Source organism: Bufo gargarizans, chromosome 6 (assembly GCF_014858855.1).
Source record: "Bufo gargarizans isolate SCDJY-AF-19 chromosome 6, ASM1485885v1, whole genome shotgun sequence".
In the NCBI taxonomy this organism is placed as follows: Eukaryota; Metazoa; Chordata; class Amphibia; order Anura; family Bufonidae; genus Bufo; species Bufo gargarizans.
The window spans coordinates 347,364,684-347,385,448 of NC_058085.1; the positions used below are offsets into that span (position 1 = coordinate 347,364,684).

At 42.3% G+C, this 20,765-nt stretch overlaps 1 protein-coding gene across 1 annotated transcript in view; it reads left to right on the forward strand.

Moving 5' to 3' along the window:
* Positions 1 to 19,057, forward strand: part of LOC122942206 (inactive heparanase-2-like) — a 38,592-nt gene extending 19,535 nt beyond the window's left edge. The window contains exons 4-7 of the mRNA XM_044299705.1: positions 539 to 564; positions 3,036 to 3,181; positions 5,450 to 5,596; positions 17,707 to 19,057. Of these exons, the coding sequence (XP_044155640.1) occupies positions 539 to 564; positions 3,036 to 3,181; positions 5,450 to 5,596; positions 17,707 to 17,872 (485 nt within the window). The 3' untranslated portion in view covers positions 17,873 to 19,057. The remainder of the gene's footprint in view (positions 1 to 538; positions 565 to 3,035; positions 3,182 to 5,449; positions 5,597 to 17,706) is intronic.
* Positions 19,058 to 20,765: the final 1,708 nt, after the last annotated feature.

The following is a 20,765-nucleotide window of genomic DNA, read 5'->3' on the forward strand; positions in this document are numbered from 1 at the left end:
GACTTTAGGAGTTTCTATTTATGTACTGACAAATTAAAAATGTTCCACATTAAGGGACTATGCAAAGATTTGGAGGGAAAAATCAGACACACTAACAATTTGACTGTGTAGTGGAGCTCTATTGTTTACATCTGAAGACTTGTTTATGTCTGGAAAAAAAAGTCTTAGTAATTCCCATAGACTTGTATTGAAACTCTATACAAGTCTTTGACAGGCTGAATTTGCAGCAAAAAAAAAACATGGCGTACATGCATTACACCACCTTTTGGGGCTCGTGAGAAGGGGTGTGACTTACCACAAGAGGCGTGGCTTTATGGGAAAGGGGAGTGTGCCAAAAGCAGTTGGAGGAGACATTGCTCCAATGCATGTATGGTGACAGCACTGGGATCTAGACAGCTGTCCCCGCTTCTCCTCCAGTTTAGTACCCCTGCAATACACCTCTATAGAGACTGTGCTTCGATATATAGTAAGCTGTGAAAACCTAATGTGTAATGAGCATGTTCCCAGGGATAAATAATCATGAGCATATTAACGCCAGAGAATGAGAATAAGCACCAGGAAATGGTGCTGAATTACATTAATGACTCACATAGTATTCCTCCTAGCCAGCTGTTTCTCCTGCACTTGCTGCAATAAAAAGAACAATCAGACAACAGCTACTCATTAGTCACTAATGTGATCCAGGTTCCAGAGCTCCAACCACTATTAATAGCTTTACGACAAACATTGTTCCCGCAGCCAGCTCCAGCGATGAACTGCATCAGACAAGCCCGTGATATCCCCCAGTGTACGGTGCATCACTGACATATAATGAGGCCGTCTATAGAACCGACGAAAAGAGCAAAACATAAAATACATTACCCCAGTATTACCCCTATAGGGTGAGGAGTTGAGTGTGTGCACATTGCACTACTGTGTGCAAAGACCCGTATGGCTGTGCACAGACTACACTATAACTGTGCGGTACAGACTCATTGTGCATTCCATATGGTACCTCCGAGCGACATTCTAGCTTCCCCTCGGGGCAGTACGTCTAGAAGGAAATACTTCCATTGTACAGAATGTGATGGTGCACTCAATGATCATTTTTCTCACATAATCGGTGGTGCACAAACGTACACTATGGGCCCATAGAATTTGTATTTTTGTATATCGCTTAGAAACAAAAGAGCCATCCGGATCAGTGACATTGCCAGTAGTGTTGAGCAAATCAAAGTCTACGAATCAAAGTCGATTCGCCGCAAAGTCGAATTTTTTCGTGCTTTGTGGTAGCGAATCGATTTTCCCCTGAATGGCGGTAAAAAGTAAAAAAATAATAAAAATCATACTTACCTCCTCCGTATGAGCACACCTTTATCATACTTCCCTTCTCCGTTTGAGCACAAAGAGCCGGCCGCCGCCATCTTGATTGAAGATCTTGCAAAAAATCCCGTGCACGGTGAAGTGTGACATCACCACACCAGCCGACGTGATGACGTCATCACGGGACGCGCAAGATTTTGCACTAGATCTTCAATCAAGATGGTGGCAGCCAACTCTTTCGCAATCTAATAGTTGAGGTAAGTATGATTTATTTTTATTTATTTTTATCAGATGCCACGATCAGCTATGAACTGAGGGGTACAATGATGGGGGCGGCGCAATCACCGCTCCCTGCATTGCACCCGCTACTTACAAAGAAATGCACTTCGTGATGAAGTATTTAATCACAAAGCAAATTTTTTTGTGAAATTCGGAGAAGCAGCCAAGTCAAATTTTGCAATACTTCGCTCATCTCTAATTGCCAGCACGTTCTTCTTAATGAGGATCTCCAGTGGAGCCAAAAGACTGTATATATACGTATATAATGTCATGTGGTCCTAAGTTATGTACTGAGTAGTATGCATATTGTCTGTTTGCATATTTTCAGCAATAAAATCCAGACATGTCCGCTCATACCTCTCAGGCAGATGTCTCAGCATGGCCGCACCTGCCACAGGATCATACTTACTTGAGCCCCTTTGTTCCCCTAGTGCCACTGCAGCTCAAAGGTCTCATTGCATCAGCATCCTGTTTGATGTGGGTCACCAGTGATATACCGCATGGGAGACATGTCACCGCTGTAGCCAGTCATTGGCTGCAGCGACCACGTGACCCAAGTCAAACTAGATGTTATCATGGGGAGAACTGACAGCTGCGGTGGCCTGGGTGCAGCAAAGGAGCCAGAACCCAGCAGGGTTCAGGTAAGTATCATTCCCTCCACAAGGCCAGCCTTGTCAGGCTGCAATTCACAACACAACCAATGGGTGGCAGCACGTAGACACAGAAAGGATAGACATCACAGAGTATCATGAAATCTTGTTTTTTTAAAAGCTGACAGTCTGTGATATCTTTTGTCCAGCCAAGAGGAAAGGTAAGGTAGCATATCTGTAGCACTGCATCTCTTATTACGTGATATAGAATATCTTCATGAGAAACTATACTACATTACAAAAAGAACCGGAGTATAATACAGAAAAAAAAAATTGTAATTAAGTGTATTTACAAAGGTATTTAACGTTTTATGTTGATTATTTATAAACTGTAAAGATTGTTCGTAGTTGGACGTAAAGGTTTTACAGCGGGTGCACTGATGAACTGATGAGGGGCTATAATGTATAGTTATATGTTTAGCATTTGTCATTCAGTTTATTCCACTTTTCCCATATTAATGACCTATACTCGGGATAGGTCATCAATATCAGATGGCCGAGGTTCTGACTCCTGGCACCCCCGCTGATAGCTGTTGCACTCCGATGAGCGCTGTGTTGTCTTCATGGTCTACCTTCATGCTATCGACATTGCAGTCAGTGGTGAATTGTGATTACAACTGCTCCGTTCCATTCAAGTGCAGGTAAACTATGAAGAGAAGGCAGTGCTCGCCAAAGTGCAGCAGTTTCTTGCCCGGGAGTCGGATCCCCACCAATGTCTTGAAGATAGGTCATCAATATAGGAAAAGCGGACAACCCCTTTAAGCCCTTTATCCCATCATGATATTCCTGCCTTATGTGTTTCAGGATTATTGGTTGTCCCTTCTTTTTAAAAGACTTGTGGGTCCAAAAGTATTAGCAGTGCATGTGGCTGGTATACAGAGAAAACCTCGCCCGGGAAAAGTCATACGTGACAAACTGCGCATCTACGCTCACTGCACCAGCCATCATAAGTAAGTTACTGGACATCACAGTTGATGATATTACTAAAGTCATTGTTTTTTATTAGGCAGAAATAAATCAATATCTAATGTATAAAAGCTATGTAATTACTGTAGTTTGCTGTTTTCTAACCCTAACTCTGCTAACAATAAACCTTAAAGGGATTCTGTCACCAGAATTAACCCAATTAAACTATTCCTACTTTTATCTTTGCCCCTGTTACTCCAGAATTATAACTTTTATAATATGCTAACTAGCAGCTGGGGGGGGGGGGGGGGGCGTTGCCCCTGCTCCTAGAGGCTCTGTTCTCCCACATCTGGCCACGCCCTGCTACACTAGAGGGCCAGGCAGCGTTGGTCTCCTACTGCCGGCTAGTTAGGTTCAGATGACATTAGCACATCACTAATGTCAGCTAGTCTAATAGGGTTAATTCTGGTGACAGAAACCCTTTAAAGTCTTTGGGGGAATTTTTTTATTATTTAATTGTACTCATTTTGAACTAAAATAATTTTTTCAATTAGTCTTTATTAAAAATGTTGAGCCCCTTTCTCTGTACAGTCTTGAAATTCTCTAGTAGCAGGCGCTGTATTTTTACTGTGTTCCTTAACTCTCATCTCTGACCTTACAAACCCTCATTATAGCTCAATTCTGATCTTACTGATAAGACTGCGGCCTAAATAAGTGTTTCAGAGCTATTAGTAATTTATAGGTAAGGGTTATTAGATGACCGACACAAAGTGCAAGTGAAAGTACGATTTTCACAGCTAGGCAGAAGTTAACCCTCTAAGTCAAAGTTACTGGATATTTTTCTTAAATGACTACATTGAAAAAATTATTTTAAGCCCAAAATGAGTAAAATGCAATCATAAAAAAGGTGTTTATTTTTTTCCTCCTTGGCTTCTAACAGCCATAACATTTTTACTTTTCCATTTGCACAGCCTTATAAGAGGTTTTTTTTTTGCAGGACAAGTTGTATTTTTCATGGCACCATTTAATTCACAGTGCCTTGTGTTGAAAAATGGGGAAAAAATGATATGCTAATGCTAAAAATGACATGAAGGCTTATCCTGCGGGTCCTTTCGTCATATTCTGATGCCCATAACTATGTTTTCGTCTAAGGAAATGTGAGGGTTTGTTTTTTTGGGGGATGAGCTCTAATTTTTATTGTGTTACATATGGCCTTTTTGATCACGTGTTGCTTTTTTGGGGAGGGTCAAGGTGACAAAAAAATGCGTTTTTTTTTTTTCTCTATTACAGCATTCACCGCACAGCAAAAACATTTCTATATCTTAATAGTTCAGGCTTTTCCAGATTTAGTAATACCAATGATGTTTATTGTTTTATTTTTTTTATTTTTTTTATATAAAATTAGTATAAGTGGCTCATTTGAATTTTTATTAATTGATTAAAAAAATGTTAACAATTTTTTTAGGTTTTTCACAGTAATTTTTAGGCCCCTTGGGGATGTGAATATGTCAGCCTCTGATCATTTGTACCATAGTCTGTGGGATTTTTACAGGCTGCCTGTCACACTGTGCCATGAGCACGGCTTTGCAGGCTGCTCACTATGACAAGCCTGGGAGCCTTAACAAGGCTGTCATAGCAACCTAATGGAGTCCCGCAGTTTTGCCACAGGGGCTTCAATCGGAGGACAGAAGGAGCCCCTCCCTTTATTTAACTGCTCAAATGACCGGACTTGGAGTTATCTGTGGTCTCAGTCATTGTTGCCAGGTGCCGGCTGTATGGAGTGGGATCAGCTGATTACTCTGCTCCATACATCTCTTGCGTCCCTCTGATGTATTATTATGTCAGAGGTCACAAAGGGTTAATATCCTATTCAATATCGTATTGTAATCAAATTAAATAAAATAATTTTTTTCTATATGTGTCCAGAAGATCAGAGATTTTGCCTTCCTCCTTACAAATGGCTACCCAAGGAGCTCTGCCTGCAATTGGAATCAGAGTTCCTATGGTAAGATGGTAAGCCATGCCCCTGGCCTAAGCCCCACCCCTTCTGCCAGCCAAACGTGGAAGAGAACTGGAGGAAGTTATTCCCTATGTCTCTGCTAAACTTTGACAAGGTTGTTAGTCTGCAGGAATTTCTGCAGGTTCCTGCAACAAATGGTATGGGCAAGTGTATATCCTGCTTCCATCATTCATTCCTAGATTTAGCATTCCTTCAAGATTCCTTTAAATGAAACATTCTCTAATTTGTTTTCCACTTATATGTTGTATCATGACATAAGTGTTTTTCTGTTTTTTTTATTTTTTTATCCCAGCCATAATTATGTGCGAGGATCAATCACCTTGTACATCATCAACCTACATCGGTCAAGAAAAAAAATCAAGCTGGCCGGAACATTGAGGGATAAGATTGTCCATCAGTATCTTCTACAACCTTATGGAACAGAGGGAATCCAGTCAAAGTAAGTAGAATGACAATGAGAGGTCATAGCCAAAACCAATCTGCCCCCCAACCTTCAAGTGGTGTGCCTGAGGCAGGTACCTGATTTACAGACCTGATTTACAGCATCTCCCCTTATCTTTCCATGATGTGGACATCTTGTGTCTCTGGAGATAACTGTCTACCTCCTTACTTTTCTGTGGTCGGATTGGAGTTCCTCCATGTTCACCTCTGCTAGTCAACCATATGGAACTTCTCCATTCTTTAAAGGGATTTTTTGACCAATATTTCAATGTTATAAATGCTCAAAGTAGCATAATAATGTAAAAGCGGTTGTATTAACCAATGTTCCCCAGTTCTCCGCCTATCTCTGCTTCCACAGACGGCGGTTCACTGCCGTGGATGGTGATTGGCTGTGTAGGTATTTCCTGTGTGTTGTGTGGACTCAATGGGGACCTGGGAGGCATTGAAATGGGAGTGCTGAAGGTTCGGTGGAGGTATGACTATTTTAGTTTTTTCTTTTTGCCATTCTGACTCATTTAAAGGGTTTGTGCAAACCCTAACACAAACTTTACCAGACCTGTAAAGGGAAGATTACGTAACCGTTTCCCGAAACCTCCTCTCCGCTCCTTCTTTTTCAGATCTGCGATGCTCCGCTGGACTCCCTCAATGTCAACATCCGGTTAGACATCGACGCAGCCAATCACTGGCTGCAGTGGTGAGCGGCTCCCCTTACGTCATGACAAATGGTCACATGGCGCAAGGGAATCTGGCCTCCACCACGGCCAGTCATTGGCTGCGTCAAGTCAAACCGGATGTTTACAGTGAGGGAGCCCAGCACAGCATCAAAGGCCGGGAGGAGAAGGGGCGGGGAGCCAGCGCCGGGAAGTAGGTACTGTAAGTAACCTTCCCTTTACAGGTCCGGTAACCTGCGGGACGGGAAGTTATGAAAGAATGGGCTGGTTTGGCAAACCCTACCATTCGTCCGGAACTGTAAAGGATAGATGACTTGCCTGCTTTCTGGCGCTGGCTCCCCGCTCCTTCTCCTGCAGGCCTATGATGCTCCGCTGGGCTCCCTCTATGTCAACATCCGGTTTGGCATTGCTGCAGCCAAACACTCGCCACCGCGGAGACCAGATCCTCTTGTCATATGGCCATTTGTCATGAAGTAAGGGGATACGCTCACCACAGCAGCCAGTGTTGATGTCCAACTGGATGTTGACATTGAGGGAACCCAAAAAAGCATTGCAGGCCTAGAGGAGAAGCAGCGGGAAGCAGGTGTCGGGAAGCGGGTAAGTAATCTTCCCTTTACAGGTCCGGACGAATGAGGAGGTTTGCCAAACACCTCCATCCCATTCTTGCACAATACCTTTATGGTCTCAGCCATTGTTCTTTTCCTCAGCATACCTCTAGAAATTTGATGGATAATAGATGCTATGACTTACGGCTGTCATGGTGAATAAGAATAGCAAGAGTAACATTAATCTAGGTTAAAGGTGACGGCAGGTGTGAACAATTTGGTTTATCCAGTGAGATAAGTTCCAATGTGTGTGTTGCCATGACAGATCTCGTGAGCCTTCTCACACTTGACTTGTACGTTACCTATGAATAAACCTGGTGGAGATGAAAAATGCAGACCTCCCAGATCCGAGACTGTGTACTTAAGAGCTTCCTTGGATTTATGGTGCCAGTAAACTGGCTGCTTAGTTAAATGTAAACAAGGCACCGCAGTCTCAGGTCTGTTTTCCAGCCATTCATAGCAGGAGCCCAGAAATGCTGTAATACTGTCTCAGGATAGACTCACGTCATGAAGGCAATTTCACATGGAGCCATGCATTTCACAACATTTTAAAACAATATGAAACAGTCCACACTGCAGTGTTATTAGTTATATTTATTATGTTACATTTAGGGTAGGTTCACACGGAGGATTATGGGCACGGGGAAAACCAGGCTGAATCTGTGCTGAGATCACAGAGCCGCAGTGGGAGCCTGCACGAGGTGTAGCTCCAATCAATGGAGCTAAACCTAGCCCCTTGAATACCGGAGGTTTTTTAGTTTTTGCGTTTTCATTTTTCTTAGGGCAGCGGCGATGCCCATGATGTTTATTTTTTATTGTTTATGTATTTATTTATTTTATTCTAGGGTGATTTAAATTTTTACATTTTTTTTTATATATAAAAATTTTTTTTTACTTTTAAAACTTTTTCAGTCCCTCTATGAAGCTACAATACTCACTAATTAGATTTCTTGTATCTTATACTGTAGTTCCATAGAACTACAGTATAAGCTCCATTTGCAGTTATCCTATGCTGACCTGCCACCTGCAGGCCTCCATAGGAACTGCAGCTATGATATGCTGGATCTCCTCAGAGAGAGTTAGCGCATTAGAACGAAGGATCAGCTTTCCGAGTTGCCACATGGGAGAGCTGATCCTAACCTGGAGGCACGCCATTTTTACCATTTAGGTGACGTGGTCACGCTTGACCACGGCTTCTAAAGGGTTAAATGCCTGCAATCTCCATTATTGCCGGTCGCAGACATTAGCTGCGGGCCTCTGCTGTTTGAAAAAAAGGGCCTGGCAGCGAAGACGTCCTCACTCCTGGCCCTAAAGTCTCCCAATTACTCATTCGCTTTACTGTTCAGTGCCACCACAGTACAGAATCCATCTGCCGGTGAGCTTCAGTACTATGCCGCACCTGCGCCGAACAGTGAAGCGTGCATCTGGCATGTAAGATGGTTTTTATAGCGAGCTACACGGTGGCAGATTCCCTTTAAATGTTTGATAGGTGCAAGTCCCATCTCTGTGACCCAAACCTATCTCAAGAATGGGGCCCCAGGTGCATGCCTATCTCACTCCATTCATTGCTGTGGCACTGCTAAGTGTGTTTGGCTGTCAATGGAGAGATGTGTGGTCTTCTCTTCAGTCCTGGCGGCCCTTTTCTTGAGATGGGAGCAGGTCCCAGTGGTGGTCCCAGTGGTGGGACCCACAACTATCAGACATTTATGGCATTTTTTATGGACAGGCCATACATGTCTAAATAAGACAACCATTTAAATTGTATACTTGGGTAAAACTGGCATAAATCACATGTACTAATAATTTGACAAACACAATGGTGTTACCAAAGCAACATATTAGAGTATAATTGTTATTTTGCAAATTAATTTATACAACATGGGCAGCCTCACTTATTACATAGGTGCTTTATTGCATTTTGTGTAGGTAGTTTGGTTACTTTTAGAATATTTTTATAATTTACATAATAGATTAAGCAGAATTGTCAATACATTACATTACTATCCTAAAATCACCAGCATACTTTGCTGCCTCACAGTCTACAAGTACCATTTGCTTCTGATTTGCCTTCTGAGAAGTGTTGTCTTTAAATCAGTGACTTCGCAGGAATCTGATATAAGGAAGACAAATTGCTCCCTACATTATAGTTGTGCTAAGTTGTTAGGGATGTGTCTAGGTTTGTTTCACGTTTCTAACAGCAATCAGCAGAATTGTGAATACAGCTCTGGAATATAATATAGGTGTGAAGTAATGTAATGTACTGTATGTACAAAGTTATTCCACCATCAGTATAGTGAGTGTAGCTCTGGAGTATAATACAGGATATAGCTCAGGATCAGCACAGGATAAGTAATGTAATGTATGTACACAGTGACTGCACCAGCAGAATAGTGAGTGCAGCTCTGCAGTATAATACAGGATGTAACTTAGGATCATTACAGGATAAGTAATGTAATGTATGTACAAAGTTACTCCACCAGCAGAATAGTGAGTGCAGTTCTGGAATATAATACAGGATGTAACTCAGGATCAGTACAGGATAAGTAATGTAATGTATGTACACAGACTCCACCAGCAGAATAGTGAGTGCAGCTCTGGAGTATAATACAGGATGTAACTCAGGATCCGTACAGGATAAGTAATGTAATGTATGTACACAGTGACTCCACCAGCAGAATAGTGAGTGCAGCTCTGGAGTAAAATACAGGATGTAGCTCAGGATCAGTACAGGATAAGTAATGTAATGTACGTACACAGTGACTGCACCAGCAGAATAGTGAGTACAGCTCTGGAGAATAATACAGGCTGTGACTCAGGATTAGTATGGTAATATAATTACTAAAATCTTTATGCAAATTAATTCAATATATACAAACTGTAATATAGTGTTTTTAGGTGGACACAATTGTTTCAGGGGTTGGCCACTTTCTGGATTTTTCTGACCAATGAGTATGGAAGATGACTATATGGCACCTACTAATATATCCTTTGTTGATATTCTGTACCATGTTCTATATTTCATAAGGTATGCTCCCTTCTTTGCCAAGTCTTATGTGCTGTCCACACAGAGGTCCTGACCATAAAATGCCGCTGATGGAAGAGAGATATCATTCATTCTGCTCCATTCAAATACACTGCTGCATCGGCCATCTGCGCTGTTGGTGCCGTGTGTGTAAATGGAGGAGTCTGGTCACATGACCCTCCGTCAGCAGCCATTTTATGGACAGGATCTGTATGCGGACAGCACAGAAGATATGCCTAGCAAGGGGGCATGGCTTATGAGAACGGCACAGAACATCAATAAAGGCTATATTAGTGTCATATGGTCATCTTACCTACACACTGGTGAACCGTAGCCAGAAAGTAGACATTCCCTTTAAACTTTTTCTTACAGAACACAAGGTGCTTTGAAGAAATTGTGGAGAAGTCCAAGTCCTAGAATAGGTGAATCACGACTCCTGGCAATGTCCGCCCTGCCGTCCCCTCCTTCCCATGGTGGTGGCTTGGGATTTCCCATAGTCTGTCATTTCACCCTCATTTCCACTACGGTGGCTCCTTAAAATGCAGACAAATAGTCAGATGCTTGTCAATTCTGGCAACACACACAACAAAATGTCACTATATGCCCCATAAAACAACAGCTTAAACTTAGATGAGGGTTGCCATTTCTTTCAGTCCCATTAAAGGCTGTGCATATTTGGCCGATTTCGGGTAGTTTTGCTACTTGCCGCATCTTTAATAAGCTACAAGAGCATTTTAAATACAGACCGTCATTAAATTGTGAAGAATTCTCTCGAAGCCACAGCTTTTACAACGCTAAATTCTACCCACGACCCTCTTAAAAAAGGGGAATAGAGAAGAAAGCAAGAAATATTATGTAGTGTTTAGTGTGTCAGCCCTGGCTTAGATTAATGTCCTGAGATTTAGTACTTCATCCAGACCTCTGGATACAAACCCAAACATTTAACTCTTCTGTAAAGATTGGTAGAAAATTGAGATTCCAAGATTTCCAAACAAATGTTCTTAATCTTAAAGAGGTTTGGACATGTTTGGATTTTGTGTTAAACACTTTTGCCAGCTATGGTAATGTGATCTTTTTATTGTACAAAACAGTTAAACACAGGAGAAGTCGGCAGAGACCGCGACCACGTGGAGGCAGCGCAGACAACGCCGCCGGATCCAAAACCATTTGTGATTCCCTCAGACAGGACCATGACCTACAGCTCATCGTCCTACATAGAGAATTACAAATATTTCCACGTGTATGAAAATCAGGAAAACGTATTTTAAAGGGGTTGTCTTACTTCAACAAATGAGAGAGTTAATACAAGGCGCTTACTAATGTATTGTGATTGTCCATATTGCCTCCTTTGCTGGCTGGATTAATTTTTCCATCCATTATACACTTCCTGTTTCCAGGAGTTATGACCATCCTACAATCCGGCAGTGGTGGTCATGCCATAATATCTGGTGGCCGGGAGCGCAGGAGTGCGCATAGGCCAATGCTTTTTCCAATAGCTGCTGCTGAATTGTTGGGTGGTCATAACTCATGGAAATGGGAAGTGTATAATGTGATGGAAAAATGAATCCAGCCAGCAAAGGAGGCAATATGGACAATCACAATACATTAACTTTGTCTACATGATAAATGCCATTGGCCGAAATAAGACAACCCCTTTAAATAAAATATGAACTATATAAAGGTCCCATTCACATTGTGTTTGTTTATGACTGGCGTGTACACCGACGCAGCTCCTAATGTGTCCTCAGGCCAAAAGAGTGTCCTTTTAGCTTCTATCTTGCTGATATACAGTACAGAAATAGCGTAGTCTACGGCGTCACTTCATGCCTTTTTGTGTGCGGTATACTGATGTACTGTACATCAGTATACCTCACACAAAAAGGCATGAAGTGACGCCGTAGACTACGCTATTTTATCCCGACGTAGTCTACTGAAAAAATATGGCGACAGATAATGTGCAGAATCCATCGCAGGCACCTGTTAAACATATACAGTACAGACCAAAAGTTTGGACACACCTTCTCATTCAAAGAGTTTTCTTTATTTTCAGGACTATGAAAATTGTAAATTCACACTAAAGGCATCAAAACTATGAATTAACACATGTGGAATTATATACATAACAAAAAAGTGTGAAACAACTGAAAATATGTCATATTCTAGGTTCTTCAAAGTAGCCACCTTTTGCTTTGATTACTGCTTTGCACACTCTTGGCATTCTCTTGATGAGCTTCAAGAGGTAGTCACCTGAAATGTTTTTCACTTCACAGGTGTGCCCTGTCAGGTTTAATAAGTGGGATTTCTTGCCTTATAAATGGGGTTGGGACCATCAGTTGCGTTGTGGAGAAGTCAGGTGGATACACAGCTGATAGTCCTACTGAATAGACTGTTAGAATTTGTATTATGGCAAGAAAAAAGCAGCTAAGTAAAGAAAAACGAGTGGCCATAATTACTTTAAGAAATGAAGGTCAGTCAGTCCGAAAAATTGGGAAAACTTTGAAAGTGTCTCCAAATGCAGTCACAAAAACAATCAAGCGCTACAAAGAAACTGGCTCACACCTGGAGGTGTGCAAAGCAGTAATCAAAGCAAAAGGTGGCTACTTTGAAGAACCTAGAATATGACATATTTTCAGTTGTTTCACACTTTTTTGTTATGTATATAATTCCACATGTGTTAATTCATAGTTTTGATGCCTTTAGTGTGAATTTACAATTTTCATAGTCCTGAAAATAAAGAAAACTCTTTGAATGAGAAGGTGTGTCCAAACTTTTGGTCTGTACTGTATATCAGTATACCGCACACAAAAAGGCATGAAGTGACGCCGTAGACTACGCTATTTTATCCCGACGTAGTCTACTGAAAAAATATGGAGACAGATAATGTGCAGAATCCATCGCAGGCACCTGTTAAACATATACATCATGGACTATTCAGTTGTTTTTCATGATGTTTACATTAAACAGATGTAATTTTGGCCTATGGGGATGGATGCCAAAGTTAGGCATCCGTCATAGCCTCCATATAATATACTGGTTGTTTTTTATGGTTAAACATAAAGCAAAAGCTACATATGAATAGACTTTACACTTGTATTTTAGGGGCTAATTTTATTTGTTTAATTCATATTTTAACTAATAAAACACCAAAAAGGGAAATAATTCTGGCTTCCTGCATCTATCACTAGGGGGAGCTCTGGAGCTTCCTGTAGACTGTTAATACATTGAACCTGATAAGAAACGAGTTGAACACTTGCGCCTACAGATTACAGTTGACCACCATGCGTCTCAATTTGGAGACCGTTTACCTTCACTGTCTACATGATTGCAGGTTGCATACATAGTAACGTGCCAGCACTTTCTAGACTATCAAACCTGCAGTGACTGTGGACTGTAATTGTTTTGGTTTGTTTTTTTTTACAAAAAAGCAAACTAAAATATTGGGGCTCTTTTCACGCCCTGTCTTTTGTTTTAGGTTCTTGCTAAAAAATAAAAAATAAATCAGTTTAGCTGATACATAGGCTTCTATAGAAAACAGTTGATGACAAAAATGCATCCGTTTTACCCGTTTTGCGTTGCTGACGCTTTTTCGACTGGATGGGAAGGTGCAGATATCAGCGCTTTTCCAACCTGCAAAAAAAATAATTGAAGAAATGATGCAGCTCTTTCAGTTGCAGGCAAAAATATAAGGTGAAAGTAATGGGGATCACTGACTGCATAAAATAGCATCCATTTAAAATTAAAATAAATAAAATAAAAATGAAGAAACATTATTGTCCTCCCCTTGTCCAAAAACTCAACCAATCACAGATCACTTGCCTTGTTCCCAGGCAAAAATTGTAAAACCGGATTAGTGTTTTTTTGTTTTTTTTTAAAAAGGACACAGATTGATGCAAACTTTGCATCCGTTTTTGGACATTTCTTCCTCTGCCAGCCCTCCCTCTCTTTCTTGATTGACAGGGTCCCTGCATTATCAGTTCACCTATCCCCATCAATCAAGGAGAGGGACGGGCTGCAGAGGAAGCAGGAGGAGCGAGGGTGCACGGAGTGTCTTAACTGCTCAGGATTAAAAGTACTTTTCTCCAGAATGAAGGAACAGGTCATTAAGTGAAAGGTATCATAGTAGCTTGAGCTAGCCCTACAAGGCTTTGTGCATGGTCTATCAGTGATTTCTGACATCAAGTAGTATTTTATCTTCGCTGTCCATGGCTATTGAAAGAATGTGCCCAGTGTAAGATACTATAAAAAAAATAAAAAATCCATGTACGGTCACGGGTTGGATTTGTGTGCTGCTCATCAATTTTTTTTATACATGTACGGTCACGACCATCTCCAAAGTGAAATGGTTTACCGGAGACTGAGAAGTAGGATCACTGACAGCACTTGATAACACCAGGAGATTGGCCATATTAGATATATTACAATAGCTCCCTCTAGTGGTAACACACTGCAACTGCAAATCACTTTATATTGATTTATATTTTCCAGGTGGTATAAAAAGTGGTAATAATATGTAATCATACAAAATATCCTATATGATGGCTACTATGCCAGTAATCAGCCCTGTAACACGCAAGGAGTAATAGCTTTGTAATATTCGCATGCTACGTCTCTGCTGTGTCTCTTCTGGAGCCTGATCACAATGAAGCCTACGAGGCCCTGGAGCTTACCCCTTGCTAATGGACTATTACTCCTGTAAGGAGTGGTGCGACCCTCCTCGGTTGAGTCAAGACTGTTTTGCTGCTAATTTTATTATGACAGTGTGTTATATCTTTTATTGCCATGCATACATCAGGTACATGTGTGAGCGCTGTGTGGCTTTGGTGGTTTTCTCTCTGCCCTAGCCATGTTGGCTGCGCCCTTTCCAATATGTTGCTTAGGAAGAAAATGAAGTCCTGCAGAGATTTGGGAGGTTCTGTGCAGTCTATGAACTTACAGAATGCTTGAATAGCACTTGAGGCTAGACAGGAGGGAGGGTAGTAGACCACTGTACAGGGAGTGCAGAATTATTAGGCAAGTTGTATTTTTGAGGATTAATTTTATTATTGAACAACAACCATGTTCTCAATGAACCCAAAAAACTCATTAATATCAAAGCTGAATATTTTTGGAAGTAGTTTTTAGTTTTAGCTATTTTAGGGGGATATCTGTGTGTGCAGGTGACTATTACTGTACATAATTATTAGGCAACTTAACAAAAAACAAATATATACCCATTTCAATTATTTATTTTTACCAGTGAAACCAATATAACATCTCAACATTCACAAATATACATTTCTGACATTCAAAAACAAAACAAAAACAAATCAGTGACCAATATAGCCACCTTTCTTTGCAAGGACACTCAAAAGCCTGCCATCCATGGATTCTGTCAGTGTTTTGATCTGTTCACCATCAACATTGCGTGCAGCAGCAACCACAGCCTCCCAGACACTGTTCAGAGAGGTGTACTGTTTTCCCTCCTTGTAAATCTCACATTTGATGATGGACCACAGGTTCTCAATGGGGTTCAGATCAGGTGAACAAGGAGGCCATGTCATTAGATTTTCTTCTTTTATACCCTTTCTTGCCAGCCACGTTGTGGAGTACTTGGACGCGTGTGATGGAGCATTGTCCTGCATGAAAATCATGTTTTTCTTACTTCTTCCTGTACCACTGCTTGAAGAAGGTGTCTTCCAGAAACTGGCAGTAGGACTGGGAGTTGAGCTTGACTCCATCCTCAACCCAAAAAGGCCCCACAAGCTCATCTTTGATGATACCAGCCCAAACCAGTACTCCACCTCCACCTTGCTGGCGTCTGAGTCGGACTGGAGCTCTCTGCCCTTTACCAATCCAGCCACGGGCCCATCAAGACTCACTCTCATTTCATCAGTCCATAAAACCTTAGAAAAATCAGTCTTGAGATATTTCTTGGCCCAGTCTTGACGTTTCAGCTTGTGTGTCTTGTTCAGTGGTGGCCGTCTTTCAGCCTTTCTTACCTTGGCCATGTCTCTGAGTATTGCACACCTTGTGCTTTTGGGCACTCCAGTGATGTTGCAGCTCTGAAATATGGCCAAACTGGTGGCAAGTGATATCTTGGCAGCTGCACGCTTGACTTTTCTCAGTTCATGGGCAGTTATTTTGCGCCTTGGTTTTTCCACACGCTTCTTGCGACCCTGTTGACTATTTTGAATGAAACGCTTGATTGTTCGATGATCACGCTTCAGAAGCTTTGCAATTTTAAGAGTGCTGCATCCCTCGGCAAGATATCTCACTATTTTTGACTTTTCTGAGCCTGTCAAGTCCTTCTTTTGACCCATTTTGCCAAAGGAAAGGAAGTTGCCTAATAATTATGCACACCTGATATAGGGTGTTGATGTCATTAGACCACACCCCTTCTCATTACAGAGATGCACATCACCTAATATGCTTAATTGGTAGTAGGCTTTCGAGCCTATACAGCTTGGAGTAAGACAACATGCATAAAGAGGATGATGTGGTCAAAATACTCATTTGCCTAATAATTCTGCACGTAGTGTATGTGAGTACAGAACAGTAGGACCACGGTCAGTTATCATAATGTTGTGATTTCGTGTTAGAGGAGCAGTGCTGGGTGTGAGAAATGCGGAACATGTTTCTCAGGCCCCCTGCACACGAACGTGTGCACCCCGTGGTCGTGCAGCGGCCTGCAAAATGCGAGCTGCAATGCACGAACACGGTCCGTGGGGCAGCCGCAGCGGATCGCGGACCCATTCACTTGAATGGGCCCGCGATCCGGCCGTTCCGCAAAAAGATAGGACATGTTCTATCTTTTTGCGGAACGGAAGTACGGGACGAAACTCCGTAGTGCTTCCGTAGGGTTCCGTTCCGTGCTTCCGTTCCGCACTATTCCGCATCTCCGGATTTGCGGACCCATTCAAGTGAATGGGTCCGCATCCGTGATGCGGAATGCCCACAGGACGGCACCCATGTATTGCGGATCCGCAAATGCGGTCCGCAATACGGCAACGGGAAGCACACGTTCGTGTGCAGGGGGCCTCAGACTGAGGACACCTGTGTGAAACTGGCCAGAAGCTAATGTTAAAAACACAATTTTGCAGTGTTTTTGAGTATTTATCTTGGCTTTTTTTTTGTGGCATAATGCTATTTTAAAGTCTGTAGTGCAGTATAAAACGCACTCGATACAAAGTATTTTTGGTGTTTGTGGGTCTCGGTATGGTGCTTTTTTTCTATAAGACATGAAAAACACCAACAAAAAATGCATATTACAACTGTAAGAAATTAAAAATGTTACCAAAAATTATTGTCAAAAAAACCTACAAAAAATTGTGTATAAAACTGGCCCAGAAAGCCAAATGCCTGAAAAACAACCCAAGATGTCCTTACGCTGCTATTGAGGAAGGATTGCACTGCTATGGAAATGTGCCATGTTATTGCCGGATGTACTACTACTCCCACTCTGCACTTTCGTAAAGAGAGACTTATTTATTGATAACCACCCAACACCAAGGGCTCCCCAACTACCACCAGGGAGGAGACCCAACTCCTGGGAGTTTGCGAGGGAAGATAGAGCGTGTCCTTTTGTCATTGCATGGCCCTAGGGAGCGATAGTGTGGGGACTGCCACCTTGATCTGTGAGCACCACTACCACCCTGACTACCACTCTAATCCTCTACACACTCCCCAGCAGGTCGCTGGATAAGGAACACAGCGAAAATTGCTAATCTCCTGTCCATCTTTTACTTCTGGATCACCAGCCAGTTCGGGCTATAGGTTATAGACAAGGTTATCTGATGTATCACTGACTCATTCATGATTTTCTCTTCCTCAGGTCAGTCCAGCTGAACGGACAGCGCCTTCTTATGATTGATGACGGAACACTCCCAGATCTAAAGCTCCGCCCACTGCGACCTGGCCGCACCCTTGTCATCCCTCCACTAACCATTGGCTTCTATGTGGTAAAGAATGTAAACGCCGTGGCTTGCAGATATCGATAGTCATAGCTTCTGCTATAAGAAATAGAACAGAGCTGCAACCAAAGACATGTTGATTCACTAAAAGACAAAAAGCGTGAAATTGCAAGACTTCTTCCCTACCAAGCTCCAGGCCACCGAGTGACTGCAGGGCGGATAAGTGCCGCCTGCCAGTTGTAACCCTTGAATATACTGCTGGTGGGGTGGAAACACGAGCTGTCGTTTCTTCAAGCTCATAACCAGGTGGTGTCCCCCATGGGAACCAATGAAAATGTTTTGTTTTTATTTTGTAACCCATATTTGCAGAATCGGATGCTGGACTTCTTTTGGTTCCTACAGGACACATCATATTTCTCACAATTCAAGTGGAAAACCAAGCAGAAGGTTTATAGTTGCTCCAAGATGAAGCGTCTTCCATAGTCCGATCTAAATCACTGATCTTCTAATGTACAGAAAATTTTATAGAAGACAACGTTCACTATTGTATATGTTAGGTTTACTGCGGCATCATACTGTGTAGTTCTGTGCTGCAGCATACAGTACATCACCAGGGTTGGGTTGGAAGGGTCAATCAAACGTAGAGGAAAGTGGGTCGGAATAAGATCAACATGGAGCCCTCAAATGGTCGTGGTTGATGCCAATAAGAGGGTTTGGTGCTTATTCACCCTCCTTTCACTTTGACGTTGTGGCTCTTGTGGTGGCACTTTACAGGTTCCTTACAGGTTCCTACAACAAGGATTGGCCTAAACCTGAGCTGTACCGCTTCCTCCTTAGCAGGCTGCGTTCTAGATTCTAGATAGCTGTATTACCTTCCCCCCCGTGTCTCCAAGATAAGCTTTCTAGTTTAGAGGACACAGGTCCAATGGAGACCCAAAGGTTTACTTCAGTAGCTATTTTGGAAGCTGCAATAATGGAGAACCCCTGCAAACATCCACATATTGCAGTAGACCATGTAAGCTTCTGTATCAGGGACGGCATTCTCCTTGGAGGACTTCCAGTAAGTTGGCCATACATGTCAGATAGCTGGCATCCAAGCTGTTCCTCCTTATTTTACTATACAGTGTACAAATGCACGCTTGATTGAAATCCAGCAAGCCTGACCCATCTTTCCCTTGACATCTGCTGTCAGGAGAGAGTTGGGAGCCCCCCCATACACGTTAGACGTTCAGTAGGCCCTGCCAAAATGGTTTGGTTGACATTAACCATATGGATATAGCTGCATTTCTATATGCATTAGGGCTCATTCAGACGGCCGTATGCTGTCCGCAAAAATACTGAATGCTATCCGTTTTTTTGCGGATCCGCAAAAAAACAGATAGCATTCAGTATTTTTGCGGACCCATAGACTTCGATGGGGCCATGTCCTGATTTTCACGGACAAGTATAGGACATGTTTCATTTGTTTTGTGGAACCATGGAATAGAAAAGAGCCCCATAGAAGTGAATGGGTCAGCATCTAATCCGCAAAAAAACTGATCCGCATTTTTGCGGACAGCATACGGCCGTCTGAATGAGCCCTTATTCTGTGCATCAAATTGTAATGTTTTTTTGTGCAGTATCTGCATGGCCACATCTTACATTGATCCCAAGTATGGTTGTGTGCACAGGGACTTAAAGGGGCCTCTCCAAAGTAGTTTTTTTCTGTAGCATATTGACAAACTATGAAATAAAAGTCTGAATGATGGAGCTCATCTGCTGGGACGCCCATCAATCCAGAAACTCAGGGTATCTGATTGCGGTTCTAGGAGGAGCGGATGGAGATACAGAAACAGTCCACTCATATAGGGGTTTTGCAGTGAGTTTATTTTGGAGACCTATCTGCACGTTGTCTCGCTTGCAGTGGCAGCGCATTGTAACTACAAGTGCTCTCCCCGCCATCTCTACAATTGAGACGGCTTGCAGGTAATCTCGCAGGAGCCCTGCCTCCTCTTCTAACAGATGATCAGTGGAGGTGCTGGGAGTCGGACCCTCGTCGACCAGATTTTGACCTAGCGTGAGGCTAGGTCGTCAGTATAAACCCACTGCACAACCCCTTTAAGAATATTCCGACACATGGTGAAAATTTTCAACCACTAGTCCACGGTTAATCCATAGCAAAACCCACATGTTACATGCGTAATTTGCTATGGATTGTGCTGTGGACTTACACACAGATATTGAAACGTGAAATCTCTTCCCAATATTGTGGTTGGTAAATCCAAGGCTGTAAGACCCACCCCAGAGGAAGCAGAAACCCTCCCAGGACTGCCCATTTATGGCTGGGACTTACACAAGACCTACCTATTTTCTGCCCAGGTCAACCTGAATTTGCCAGGACTGTCTCTAAAAAATTAGGGACAGTTCCTCCAAATTCGAGAGTGTTGGCAACTATGAGATGCAAAATGGAAATTTGCGACAAATCAACAACAATGAGACTGGCAACTTTACTGTCTAAGCATAGGTGGAGCAGGTCAAAGGAGTTTTATGGAATACTGTATCTAGTCTAGGGATATCAGTTAGATTTCCAGGACTGTTTTGGGTGGTCCTAGCACAGCCATTTGATGAAGTGCCACGTGACAGCTAGGTTATGTTGCGATCATAGTCTGCCATGTATATGATCCTGCAAGGCATACACCAGACTAGTCAGCACATAGATCTGCACGTATTTAAATGCAAAAATTAAACAAATCAACCTTTTTAACTAATATTCCCCATTCGGCACTCGCTGGAGTAGAGTTCTCGTGCACGCTTCTCCACAGGCTGCACATGACAGGAATATTTAGTTGCAGATCGCTGACAAAATGGTTATTTATGATCCGTGAATTTGCAGAAAATTGTAAAACGTTAATTGAGATCAGACAGAAACATGTTCATAAACATCTGTAAAAATTCTACATGGCACCCCAACTGCTCTGCTCTTCCCTGGGCAGGAAGGACT